This window comes from Aulonocara stuartgranti (genome assembly GCF_965226115.1).
Source record: "Aulonocara stuartgranti genome assembly, chromosome: 18".
NCBI lineage: Eukaryota > Metazoa > Chordata > Actinopteri > Cichliformes > Cichlidae > Aulonocara > Aulonocara stuartgranti.
In genome coordinates this window covers 4,026,596-4,039,733 of record NC_138954.1, presented here as the reverse complement: position 1 = coordinate 4,039,733, position 13,138 = coordinate 4,026,596, and the positions used below count along the sequence as shown (strand labels likewise).

Here is a 13,138-nt window from a genome sequence, read left to right as displayed (position 1 = left end):
TTCCTGGTTTCTCTCTTATTTATATATCTATTTGTTTTTGCATATTTGTTTGCATATTTGTTGTTCAAATTTACATGTTTCAGATCATTAAACAAATTGTATTAATATGCAAAGATAACTCAAGTAAATCCACAAAGGAATTTTTATAACAATGATTTCATGTATTAAAGGAATAAAGCTATCCAAACCTAAACCAAAGTCTGAATTTAAATTACACTGAGCTGCTTTGGCATGATAAACATAAGCCATAAACAGGCTATTCACCAGACTTAGGCTGGTGCACTGTGATTTCAGTTATGGGTTGGCACTTATTATTGGTCATCATATTGAAAAAATGCACATGTGGAAAGGCAGAATGTGCTAGGCATGCTTTTATGATCGGCTCCACCTATGCTGAGAAAGAAACTTTATGCATAGACTATTCCTTGGATCAATATTTAACTTGGATTATTGTAGAGTCATACATTCAGGTTTCTGCAAAGTACCAGTGAGGGGCTCGTAAGTAACTCGTTGAAATTGTACGAATGGCCTGAAGGGGGCAGCAATAACATTTTGATGCGTTTAATCTGCCGGAAATTAACAAGAAAACAATAAGAACGGAAATGACGCACGCTTACTACTTACCTCTGTGTTCAAGTGAGAGTTTATCGAGGCGAGATTAACTGCTGTTATCGAAGACGTTCTCTCAGGTTGCAAAACAATCGTCCGGTATGAGGAGGAGATCAATCATCACCGCAGACTGCTGGATATCAGCCGGAAACTCGAGATAAAGTTACGCATAAATTGGTATGTAAAACTGTGACGATCACAATGAACTAACGCAGGAATACGGCTCATGTAGGACACTGATCGGAGCCCAGATTGTAGACAGAAAGAGTAAATCAATGAGCAACTATGACCTGTTTGTATAGAAATAACACAAGTTCCCTTTTAAACGGTAAACTTCTTTTAGCGTTACACACGAGGAAGTGATTTTACTGGAAGGCTTCGTGTATTAAAGTCAAACAGAGACAAAGAAAGCTTCTGCTTTCTGCACAGTACCGTAGGTCTCTCTCAACATCGCCATGTGGCTGTTGTGCAGGTCTTCCCAGCTACCATATACACTTTGGAGAAGCACAAAAAAAAACAACATAAAAATAAAACCTAGTGCGCGTCTACATTGCTGTTTACGGCTAAACGCACCTTCACAAATCGTTTGTGTGGTGCCTTTACGTATACACCGTAAAGTCAGAAATTCGGACCATACAAATTTCTTATTCTTAAATATACTTGTTTGTGATATGCGCATGTTATTCCCCTTTTTTCAGTTTACTGTTGTGATTTTAATACTTCAGCCAAGAGTTATTTACATTACTTTTCCATCTCTTTAAATCTTTAAATATATTAACTATTAAAATTTTCAACAAACAAAAAATCTTGTTCAACGCTGCGATTATTTTACATCTTGTTTTACTGCCGCGCTGAAGAGATAAAGCCCCCAGCTCTCTCTTGCTTTTTCTCCTCACTTTTGCATAGATAGATGTAGCCTGTCTTTCAAACTGTAATATGAACAGACCTATTCCCTTTAGAGACAACAATTAAATATAAAATTCTGTTTCTATGTCATATTATTTCAAACCCCCGACCAACAGTAGACCTGAAAATTATGAAGAGCATTGATAAGTGTAAACTTGACTAGTGACGCTTTGCAGTTAAGAGTGAAGGTAAATGGCAGACTAAATATATCTATTTAATGTCAGACACACTGAAGTGAGAGTGCTTGTGACTTGTTAAGGTACCATGCAAAAGTCTCGAGCCACCCCTCATCTCTTCATATTATGAGAAGAAAATTGGAAAACGGTTATTGAAACACATGCAAACATGCATGGAAATCCAGTATGTAAGGCTAAAACAGAGTTTGTACAATTCTATGAGCTTGAAAGGCAACACTTGGTATGACCACCTGTGTTCCTCAACACAGCCTGAAATCTGTTAAAATTAGCTTTCTTCTTGAATGACAGTCCAAAGCTCTCGACTGAGTTTGAGTTAGATGCCTGTTTTATGCTTGATTGGGAAAAAAAATCCTCTGATAATTGTCAGGTACAAGGGCTGGACTGAAAAAAGTGAAAGAGCAGCCAATTTCTAAAGACCTTCTGAAAGGCTGGAGAAGTATTACTCAAGACCTCTGTAAAACATTACCAGAAACTGGCTCCTTGGATGCAAAATATAAAGATTGGCTGAAGACTTTTGCACATCACTGGTATCTGTTTTAAGTTTTCCATCATTATATGTTGGGAAGTTCGGTGAGTTATGTGAGATAGGCTATTTATACATCCTAATTAGATCTGTAGTTCACCAATTGGTAAAAATACTTATTATGAGGAAATTCATGGCCTGATTCAAACCCTACATTAAATATGGACAGTATGAAGGATTACAGTAGTGACTGCACTGCACTGAGCTTTGGATGTGCTGCTGCTCCATGGTGCTGAAGCTCTTTGGCTTCACATCATTATGTGGTACCCTTGTGAGGTCTCTTAATTATTACGGTAGTATAGAAACAGAGCTGAAGAAGTCGCTCAAAAGCCAAACACTAAAATGCAATAAAAAGTCCAGAAAAAAGCAGATTGTCCCAAAGCCAGCTAAAATGATAAAATCTCAGTCTAAGAATATAAGAACACTTTGTTGGTAATATGTTTATATAGGAAGTAACAAAGTACAAATACTTTGTTACTGTACTTAAATAGAATTTTTGGCCTTCTGTGCCTTACTTGAGTACTTTTTACTTTTACTTCTTACATTTTCAAAACAGGCTTGTTACTTTTGGTTTAAGGGATATGAGGGAAGCTATTATTTCATGTCACTGCACGCCTTCAAACATCAAACTGATTTAAGCGTGAACAGTAACACATGAGGGGCAATCCTGTTCGTGTATTAATCACCAGGGTATGTTGATAAAAAGGCATTAAAGAGGCACAATGGTGTCTGATAGTCAGGGTTTAAAGTGGGTTGCGTTTTCTTCTTCTTTTCTTATTTTTGGCACAACACCAGAACAACTGCAGGTGTCCATAAGTTGCAAGTGTGATACTTCAGCCTCTAACTAGCCCTGCAGAAGAGTAGTGAGCATAAAGGGAGCAATGTTTTTTAGTGGCAGGTGATTTCAAATGCAGCATTTCTATTGGCTCAACAAACATCAGCTAACACACAAACTGTTTGTGTGGAGTTTGTCTCACAGTGTGTTGCAAGCTAAAGGTCCAGCTGCTGTATTGCACTGGGAATGAAAAGAAAGAGCTAACTTCACTCAGAGATGGAGAAAGATAAGAGAGATAGGACAGGAGAGGATAAAGAGAGCTTAGATTTAAAGGGAAGGACTGCTCATTTAAAGCTTACATTTAAGTCCTTGTGCTTTTTATCAGATATTGGGTTTGTACATGTGACACTGTTTTTTTTTTTTTTTTTTTGTTTTTTTAAAATATATATTGTAAAACATGCTGCAAAACAAACATGAGGTAGACTGTTATTTAAAGGCTGCATTAAAATAGATAAACAGGTTAGTTTGCTGTACTGTGATGGATTTAAAGTAAAGATCAGTGTGTTTGACTGGTGTACAGTGGCCGTCCAGTATAAAGACAGCACAAACTGTATACTGTCAGTGTAGAGCAGTTGTGTCGTACTCCAGTCCTTGTGGGCCTGTGTCCTGAAACTTTTCCATGTGTCCCTCCTGCAACACACCTGAATAAACTTAGTAGGTCATTAGCAAAACACTTGACTGCATGCTGCGGTAGCAACCCCTAAACCTACTCAAGTAAACTGAAGTGACGTAAAGTGTTTGGAAAGATGTACTTCTAAAACTACGTGCACCGTGTTCATTCAGTCATGAGCTGCTGTTACATGAATCAAATTGCTGAACTGCCACCTCAGCATGCAGTCAATTTCTATAGAGTGTTGCTAATGACCTACTTATGTTATTCAGGTGTGTTGCAGCAGGGACACATGGAAAAGTTTCAGGACACCGGCGCTTGAGGACTGGAGTTTGACACCATGAAACATCTGGTCGAATTCAGGTGGAATTGGACTTAAGTAGAGAATGTCTATAATTTTGCCAGCCTTCTGCATATCCTCTTTCTCTACATGCATGAATCTTCTCTGTGGTCTACCTTTTTCTTACTGCTTTGCAGCTTCATTCGAAGTACTGCTTCCATTTTCTCCATACACTCCCTTCACTCATTAGTACATATCCATATTTATCCTTAAACATGCTAACCTGCTGCACATCTTTTCCAGCTTGATCTCTGCCTAGCCACCGATGTGTTCCTGTTGACTGACTATCCTCCTTTTTCTTTGCTAACCTCTTCCTTTGAATACTTTCCTGTAGTTCCTCTGTCCATCAACAAGTCTCTTTGTTCTCTTTCCTCTCTCCAAAGGATACATCAATCACCTGGTTGTGAGTTTCCCTCACGACTACAACTGTACCTTCCCATTCATCTGGCAACACGTTCCTACTAGGGCTGGGTATCGTCACTGATTTCTAGAATTGATTCTATTCCGATTCACAAGGTCCTGAATCGATTCAATTCGACTTGAATCGGGGAAATTTTGCCTCAGACAGTCAGAAATATTATAATTCTGATCATTTATCAGTACATATCCATATTTTTATATCTATAAAAAGAAAGCTGACATTTGTGAGACTTTATCAGAGGTGTAAGCATCACAGCAGATGCCTTTGTGTCAAAGTAACTGAGCATTAAACACGGAAAAACATGAAGGCGATTTTCCTGGCCTGGCTTTTTATAGCAGATAACCTTAAAAATGTAGTAGAACAAAAACTGAAGAAACCCATGAATCAACATATAAACATTGCCTGATGCTGATGAAGTGAAGCAGAGTAAAGTTACAGAGGTTTTATTAGAGACACAGCTAAGCGTTTTGCAATTTTGCATAATTCTAAAAAGTTTAAATTTCTTCAGTATTGAACAGCAGAAATGAGGCTTTCTTGTTGGAAGTCAGTTAGATTAACAAAAACAACAACAAAAAAACAGTGCCCGACAGCGCTGTACATAACGGTAGACTGGTGGGTAATAAGCAAGCAAATAATGCAGAAAACAGAGCTGTTTAGATGGGAAACTGTTGTTGAAGTACACTGAGAGAGTGAGCGAGAGAGCGCTGCAGGAAGTGTGATATTTTTTTTTTTTATCGTGGTGGAAGCAAAACAGGAAGAGGGAATTAACGATGATGCTTATGTGAAGCGACATGTAAAGCGTAGTTTGGATCTTCTTTTGTGGCTGGTTCAATCAACTTTGTTTGGAGAGAGACAAAACCTGAAGCTTCAGAATCTAGCACAAAACAAGATTTAAGCACAAAGTGCAGCCCCGCTGACACATCAGAATCTGTGAGCTCTCGGCTTTCAGCCCCGACGGCGTGTCCATGCCGTCGGGTGAGAAACTGTTTCCGATGCGTTGGCGAGTCCATGCTCTCATTTACTGCTTTAGCCGTTTGGTGGTTCTCGAAATTTTGTGAGGTTTAACCTGAGACTCTAGCATTTTGGGCAAACTAAATTTATATTTAAAAATCGATTCAGGATTCGATATCACATTATTCAAGCTAGAATCGATTTTAATCGGAAAATCAATAATCAAAACCCACCTCTAGTCCCTACCACCCAGAGCCTGTCTCAACTCCTTCCAGAACTCTGTGGAACATTTTTCCTTCTTCAGCTTCTACCATTTAATCCTTGCTTCTTCCTTCACTTGTTTCCTCTTCTTGATATTTGAAGCCATACCATAGACTGCCATCCGATGCTGCCTAGCTGCATTCTCGAATAACACCACCTTCGGGTGTCTTTGCTTTCAGACCGCACATTCTGCATAAGCTGTAATCCACCTGTGTGCTCCCTTCTCCACTCTTATCTGTCACCCTAAATTCCTCCTCCTTGTTGATCCACGTGTTCACTACAGTTGTTTCCATCCTTTTCATGAAACCCACCATCATCTTTCCTGCACTACTTAACAGGAACACCATACCAACCCAAGACCTCCTTGTCTCCTCTTTTCACTTCACCTACATTAAAATCTGCAGCTAGTAATCATTAAATATAGATTTCTTTTTCTCATGGAAAGGATTTTCTGTCATGTAGTTACTGATGTTTGTTATCTCACAAAAGTGACAACCAAAAAGTGTTTTAAAACATAAGTTTCTTAGAACCTCCCCTAATGTTTTGTACTCTGCTATTAAGGGTGCTAGAACTCAAGAGTGACTCGCACAGGTGCTCTTGAAACATTTGTGCACTTATTCACATATATGAGAGACATGCTCATTGTGTAGAGGCATACTGGAAGATATTTTTTAAAATGTTTGTTTTCTTGTCATCACATCAATAACCTCTTTCTAGTGTCCCTTTCATTAAGACCTCCCACAGCAACATGAAGTGTGAGGAAGAGGAGGGTCTGGATGACCAGCAGATGTGTAACCAGGAGAGTACCTCCAGTATGGACCAGGAGGACTCGGAGCCTCCACAGATTAAAGAGGAACAGGATGAACTCTGGATCAGTCAGGAGGAAGAACAGCTTGTAGTGAAGCAGGAGACTGAAGGCATCATCATCTGGACTGGGGGAGAGCTAGATATTATGTGGAAGCCTGAAATAAAATTACACAGAATAGGTATGTGAAACTTCAAAATACCATTTATGTATTTTTTCCCCTAAACCTTTAACATTGAACATTAAACCTACATTCTCATAAGCCAAAGTGGAAACTGACTTCTTTCGTTCTGGTGAGGATTTCACTTCCCAGGTCCTTGGCCTCTGAACCATACTTGGCAATTTTTAATGCAACTTCAAATGCAGGACAGTTTGGTGAAAAAAAAGAAACTCAAAAACCAAAGGCAGAAAGTAAAACTCTCTCCCATGACGTTCTGCAGGAAGTACTCAGATTCAAGCATAATCAAAGATGGACAAGCTGCCCCAAGCTTTTGGGCTCTCAATTTCTAGAGGGTGGTCTTTTAATCGCCCACTTATTAATTTCAACTCATGACTTCACCCATGGCAGACATTAAGCTTCAAAAGATTGAAAACTGTCCAGTTTTCTGTTTATTATTTTTAGCGTGGTCACTCTGACCTGAAAATCTATTAAATATCCCCCCTTGTCAAAGCATTCCCCCTTTGAAGTGCCCTGTGTCCCATCTGAGGAACCTAAGTGCTATCTTTCTTCTACTACATGAAAGAAGACTGCCTGGACAGAAAACAGTCTACTAGTGCAGATACCTAAATACAACATATAGAAGTGCTTGAAACAGCCCATATGTGAGATGAATACATTACTTCTAAATAGGTGAGACATTATATGAGAATTAAAATAAAGTGTCCTTCAGTGCTGTTCTATAATATTCTAGTATGAACGTGTGATAATTTTGAATACTAGATTTACAACCTGAAATACCCAGTTGTGTTTTTTTTTTTTTCCATATCATTTTTGTCCATGTGTCACATCAGATCTCCCGCAACAATATATGTGTATGGAGGAGGAGGCTATGAATAACCAGCAGGTTGATAACCAAGATAGAAACTCCAGTCTGAACCAGGTCGACCCAGATCCTCCACAAATTAAAGAGGAACCGGAGGAACTCTGCACCAGTCAGGAGGGAGAGCAGCTTGTTCTGAAGCAGGAGGCTGATATCTTTATAGTGACTCCTATTTATAAGGAAAGTGACCACAGTGAATCAGAACCAAACTGTGACCATCTCCTTTCTTACAACTCTCCTGAACCAGAGAGCCAAGATCAGAAAGAAAGTGAGCATGTGCAGACAGGATCAACTAGATATGCAGAGCCGAAGAAGAGAAGACATCACAGTAACAAAACAGATAACTGTCCAGTGACGGAGAGTCAGTGCAAAACTGACATAAGTGAAAAGTCATTAAAATGTGACACCTGTGGAAAAACTTTTCAGTATAAATACAGGCTGACTAAGCATCTAAGAGTTCACACAGGTGAGAAACCTTACTCTTGCAGCACTTGTGGGAAAAGATTCAGTCAGCTCATACATGTGAAAAGCCATATGGCAATTCACACAGGTGAAAAGCCATATTCTTGCAGCTCTTGTGGGAGAAGATTCACAAAGAAATCAACTTTAGATCATCATGAAAGGATTCACACAGGTGAGAAACCCTATTCTTGTAGCACCTGTGGCAAAGGTTTCAGTCAGACGATACACTTGAAAACTCACATGAGAATCCACACAGGTGAGAAGCCCTATTCTTGTGAAACCTGTGGGAAATGTTTCAGTGACTCATCAGCATTCAGAGTTCATGTTAGAATTCACACTGGTGAGAAACCTTATTCTTGCATTGCTTGTGGGAAAAGTTTCCGTCACATGATAAACTTGAAAACTCACATGAGAATTCACACAGGCGAGAAGCCCTATTTTTGTGGGACCTGTGGGAAAGGATTTACTCAGAGAAAACACTTGAAAACTCACATCAGAATCCACACAGGTGAAAAGCCATATTCATGTAGCACCTGTGGAAAAGAATTTAGAGATCAGTCAACATTAAGAAAACATATCAAAACCCACACAGGGGACAAGCCACGTTCTTTTGACACCTGTGAGAAAAGATGCAGTCAGACAAACATAGAAACTCACACAGCTTAAAAGTTTCATCCTTAGAGTCTATCAGAGCCGTTAGACATAGCAGTGTGTTAATGGTAAAACTCACACTAGTGAGAAACCAAATAACTCCAAAACCAGAAGGAAGAGATGAACTTACATTCAGGTCAATGAGCTACATTTTATCTCCTGGACAGTAAAAACACTTTTTGTATTGTTTGTTTGCCTTATACTTATGATGTAGGGGAAACCCAGATTTTTACATTTGTCTGAGCAGATATATATGTACACCTATCAGGCATAGTATTATGACCAGTGAACAACATTATCTCTACATCTTGGCTCTTGTTGGGGGGTAGGATATATTAGGAAGCAAGTAAACATTCTTCTCTCAGAGTTGATGAGCTAAACAGGAAAAATGGTTGAGTGAGTGAGGTTGACTTTGGGTCAGACAACTGGGTCAGAGTATCTTCAAAAATGCAGCTCTTATGGGATGTTCCCGGTCTGCAGTGGTCAGCATGTATCCAACGTGGGCCAAAGAATGAAAAGTGGTGAACCAGTGATGGTCTCATAGACAGCCACGGCTCACTGATCCAAGTGGGATCAAAGGCTGGCCCATGTGGTCCGGTCCAACAAACAACCCCCAAAACAGAGTTAATGCTGGTTTTAATAGAAAGAAAGTTAGAATATACAGGGAGGGCAGAATTATTAGGCAAGTTGTATTTTTGAGGAATAATTTTATTATTGAACAACAACCATGTTCTCAATGAACCCAAAAAACTCATTAATATCAAAGCTGAATGTTTTTGGAAGTAGTTTTTAGTTTGTTTTTAGTTTTAGCTATTTTAGGGGGATATCTGTGTGTGCAGGTGACTATTACTGTGCATAATTATTAGGCAACTTAACTAAAAACAAATATATACCCATTTCAATTATTTATTTTTACCAGTGACACCAATATAACATCTCCACATTCACAAATATACATTTCTGACATTCAAAAACAAAACAAAAACAAATCAGCAACCAATATAGCCACCTTTCTTTGCAAGGACACTCAAAAGCCTGCCATCCATGGATTCTGTCAGTGTTTTGATCTGTTCACCATCAACATTGCGTGCAGCAGCAACCACAGCCTCCCAGACACTGTTCAGAGAGGTGTACTGTTTTCCCTCCTTGTAAATCTCACATTTGATGATGGACCACAGGTTCTCAATGGGGTTCAGATCAGGTGAACAAGGAGGCCATGTCATTAGTTTTTCTTCTTTTATACCCTTTCTTGCCAGCCACGCTGTGGAGTACTTGGACGCGTGTGATGGAGCATTGTCCTGCATGAAAATCATGTTTTTCTTGAAGGATGCAGACTTCTTCCTGTACCACTGCTTGAAGAAGGTGTCTTCCAGAAACTGGCAGTAGGACTGGGAGTTGAGCTTGACTCCATCCTCAACCCGAAAAGGCCCCACAAGCTCATCTTTGATGATACCAGCCCAAACCAGTACTCCACCTCCACCTTGCTGGCGTCTGAGTCGGACTGGAGCTCTCTGCCTTTACCAATCCAGCCACGGGCCCATCCATCTGGCCCATCAAGACTCACTCTCATTTCATCAGTCCATAAAACCTTAGAAAAACCAGTCTTGAGATATTTCTTGGCCCAGTCTTGACGTTTCAGCTTGTGTGTCTTGTTCAGTGGTGGTCGTCTTTCAGCCTTTCTTACCTTGGCCATGTCTCTGAGTATTGCACACCTTGTGCTTTTGGGCACTCCAGTGATGTTGCAGCTCTGAAATATGGCCAAACTGGTGGCAAGTGGCATCTTGGCAGCTGCACGCTTGACTTTTCTCAGTTCATGGGCAGTTATTTTGCGCCTTGGTTTTTCCACACACTTCTTGCGACCCTGTTGACTATTTTGAATGAAACGCTTGATTGTTCGATGATCACGCTTCAGAAGCTTTGCAATTTTGAGACTGCTGCATCCCTCTGCAAGATATCTCACTATTTTTGACTTTTCTGAGCCTGTCAAGTCCTTCTTTTGACCCATTTTGCCAAAGGAAAGGAAGTTGCCTAATAATTATGCACACCTGATATAGGGTGTTGCTGTCATTAGACCACACCCCTTCTCATTACAGAGATGCACATCACCTAATATGCTTAATTGATAGTAGGCTTTCGAGCCTATACAGCTATTTGCCTAATAATTCTGCACTCCCTGTACAGTGCATTGCAGTTTGGGCGCTGCATAGTTGTCTTACCCTCACCCCAACTGGTCGTAGTCAATTGTTCCTCCTCCCTGAACCTGGTTCTGCAGCAGATGTCTTCCTGTTAAAAGGGAGTTTTTTTTTCTTCCCACTGTCACAGAGTGCTTACTTATAGGGAGTTGACTGATTGTTGGGGTTTTTGTGTTATACAAATAACATTGAATTACTGCATACCAGTCGGAGTGTCCATGCTTATCCCTGGCCATGTGGACAATGGGTATGTGAAGATCGTATCAACTACCTAGTATTGTTGTAGACCATGAACACCCATTCATGGAAATGGTATTCTCTGATGTGTGTAGTTTCTCAATCATCCAGGCATGTTAGTTTAAGGAGTTTGGAAAGAAAGTAACTGGACCTCTTTACCTTTTGTGAAGAAACCTTAAGAAGCCTGTGGCCTCTCTGTGTGGGGTAATGTGCCCTACCAAAAGCAAAAATGCTTGCAGGGAGCACAACAAGAATTTTGAGGTGTTGACTTGCACTCCGAATTCCCCAGATATAAGTCCAGTCGAGCATCTGTGGGATGTGTCGGACAAACAAGTCCATACCACAGTACACCTTCAGGGGTCTGGAGTCCATCCCTTGAACAGTCAGGGCTGTTTTTGCAGCAAAAGGGTAGCCAACACAATATTAGGCAGATGGTCATAGTTTTATGCTTGGTCAGTTTGTGTACATATGTATATTATAAATTTATATATTGTGTTAGTGCTGGTGAGGTGATAAATATTAATTGTAGATCCAGATTCTTCAGTTTTTTCACTTGACAGCGTTGTTACAGAAAAAATATTTTTCTGTGGGTACTTGGCTTTTTTTTATAGCCAAGATTTTATTATTTTATTGTCTAATAAAGAGTCTTTAATCTCTTTAAAGAAAATTAAAAGCTTGACAGTTACAAGACCAAAAACAATGTGCCTTTATGGATTTGAGGTCACCTTATGTTGTAATACTTTTCATAAAAAATAAGCTTCCATATGGACCTCTTCTGTTGATTTATTTATCCTGATTTATTTAGTTCTGTTCCTTATTGTTGTGGGTTCTTTATTCTTAAAATTTAAATAAAAATTTCTGTAAAACGTGACAATTTTTTTCTGAAGTGTCATTTCTAAAATATGAAGCTTTGGTTGCGCCTGTCATTATTTTATATGTATTTTGAAACTGAGTTTTTGATTATTTGAGGAAACATGCTTCTGTGTGTATTACCGTTCCTGAGCTGCTCTGGCTGCAGAGCGTTGCTGCTTCATTGAAGATATTTGTGTAGAGTAGCTGCAGATTGACAGTTCATACAGCATAAAAATACACTGCTCAGATATTAAAAGAACACTTTTTAATCAGAGTATAGCATCAAATCAGTTAAACCTCTGGGATATTTATCTGGTTAGTTAAGTAGTAGAAGGGGTTGCTAATTAGTTTCAGCTGCTTTGGTGTTAATGAAATTAACAACATCTAGAAGGGCAACAATGACACAACCCCTGAAACAGGAATAGTTTTACAAAAGGAGCCACTGACATTTTCCCCCTCCTCATCTTTTCTAGAGTTTTGCATTTGCCAGTGTCACTACTGGTAGCACGAGCGGATACTTGGACCATTAAGAGTTTCCACAGGTAGCCTGAGTCCTCCTGGATGGCACATCAATATGTGCAATTACCAGAAGCTTTGCTGTGTTTGCCAAACACATTCTCAAGAGCATGGAGGAGGTTCTGGGAGACAGGCACTGTAGGAGAGCTGAGTATGGCATAGAAGGTCCTTATTCCATCAGCAGTACTGATATCTGCTCCTTTGTGCAAGGAGGAACAGGATGATACAAAATAACCTAAATCAGGCCACTGGTGTGAATGTCAGTGAGCAAATGATCACAGACTTAATTATATATTTATGCAGTCAGTTTTAGCGACATAACAATATAAAAGATGGATGTAGCCACCATGAGGATTTGGCAGGTAGGGGAAATTATAGTTCTAGTGCAAAGGTGCATGGGGAAATTACTTACAAATAAGTCACCTAATATTTTTTATTGTGAGTTTTTAGTATTTAAAGCTAGAGGGGAAAAAATGAAACTAGTTTGTGAAACTATGCTAAGAACACACAAAAATCAAAGATGTCCAACCTTTCCTTCATCCTGGAGAGCAACTGTGGATCACACCCACATCCTCTGCAGGCACTGTTGTCGATTAAGCACTTACACCATGCACATGAGAAATGTAACTCCAGCGCTAAATAACATAAGAGCTTCAGGCAAAGAGAGAAAAAGCAGTGTTACATGTTGTGGCTCCTGTGAGCAAACTGACTCACTGTGTCACACACAGAT

The 13,138-nt window shown here is 39.6% G+C and overlaps 1 protein-coding gene across 4 annotated transcripts; it reads left to right on the top strand.

Annotated features, from left to right (window-relative positions):
* Positions 1 to 606: 606 nt before the first annotated feature.
* Positions 607 to 11,906, top strand: LOC309694233 (uncharacterized protein). 4 transcript variants are annotated; one of them, XM_082514112.1, is made up of 4 exons: positions 607 to 786; positions 3,953 to 4,043; positions 6,371 to 6,639; positions 7,470 to 11,906. In XM_082514112.1, exons 2-4 carry the CDS (start codon positions 4,021 to 4,023, stop codon positions 8,624 to 8,626), a joined length of 1,449 nt encoding a protein of 482 aa, XP_082370238.1. In that variant the 5' UTR covers positions 607 to 786; positions 3,953 to 4,020; the 3' UTR covers positions 8,627 to 11,906. The 4 variants fall into 4 exon arrangements, with proteins under 4 accessions (XP_082370238.1, XP_082370240.1, XP_082370239.1 ...); XM_082514114.1 differs by lacking the exon at positions 3,953 to 4,043 and having other exon boundaries at positions 6,387 to 6,639; XM_082514113.1 differs by lacking the exon at positions 3,953 to 4,043.
* The last annotated feature ends 1,232 nt before the right edge of the window (positions 11,907 to 13,138 follow it).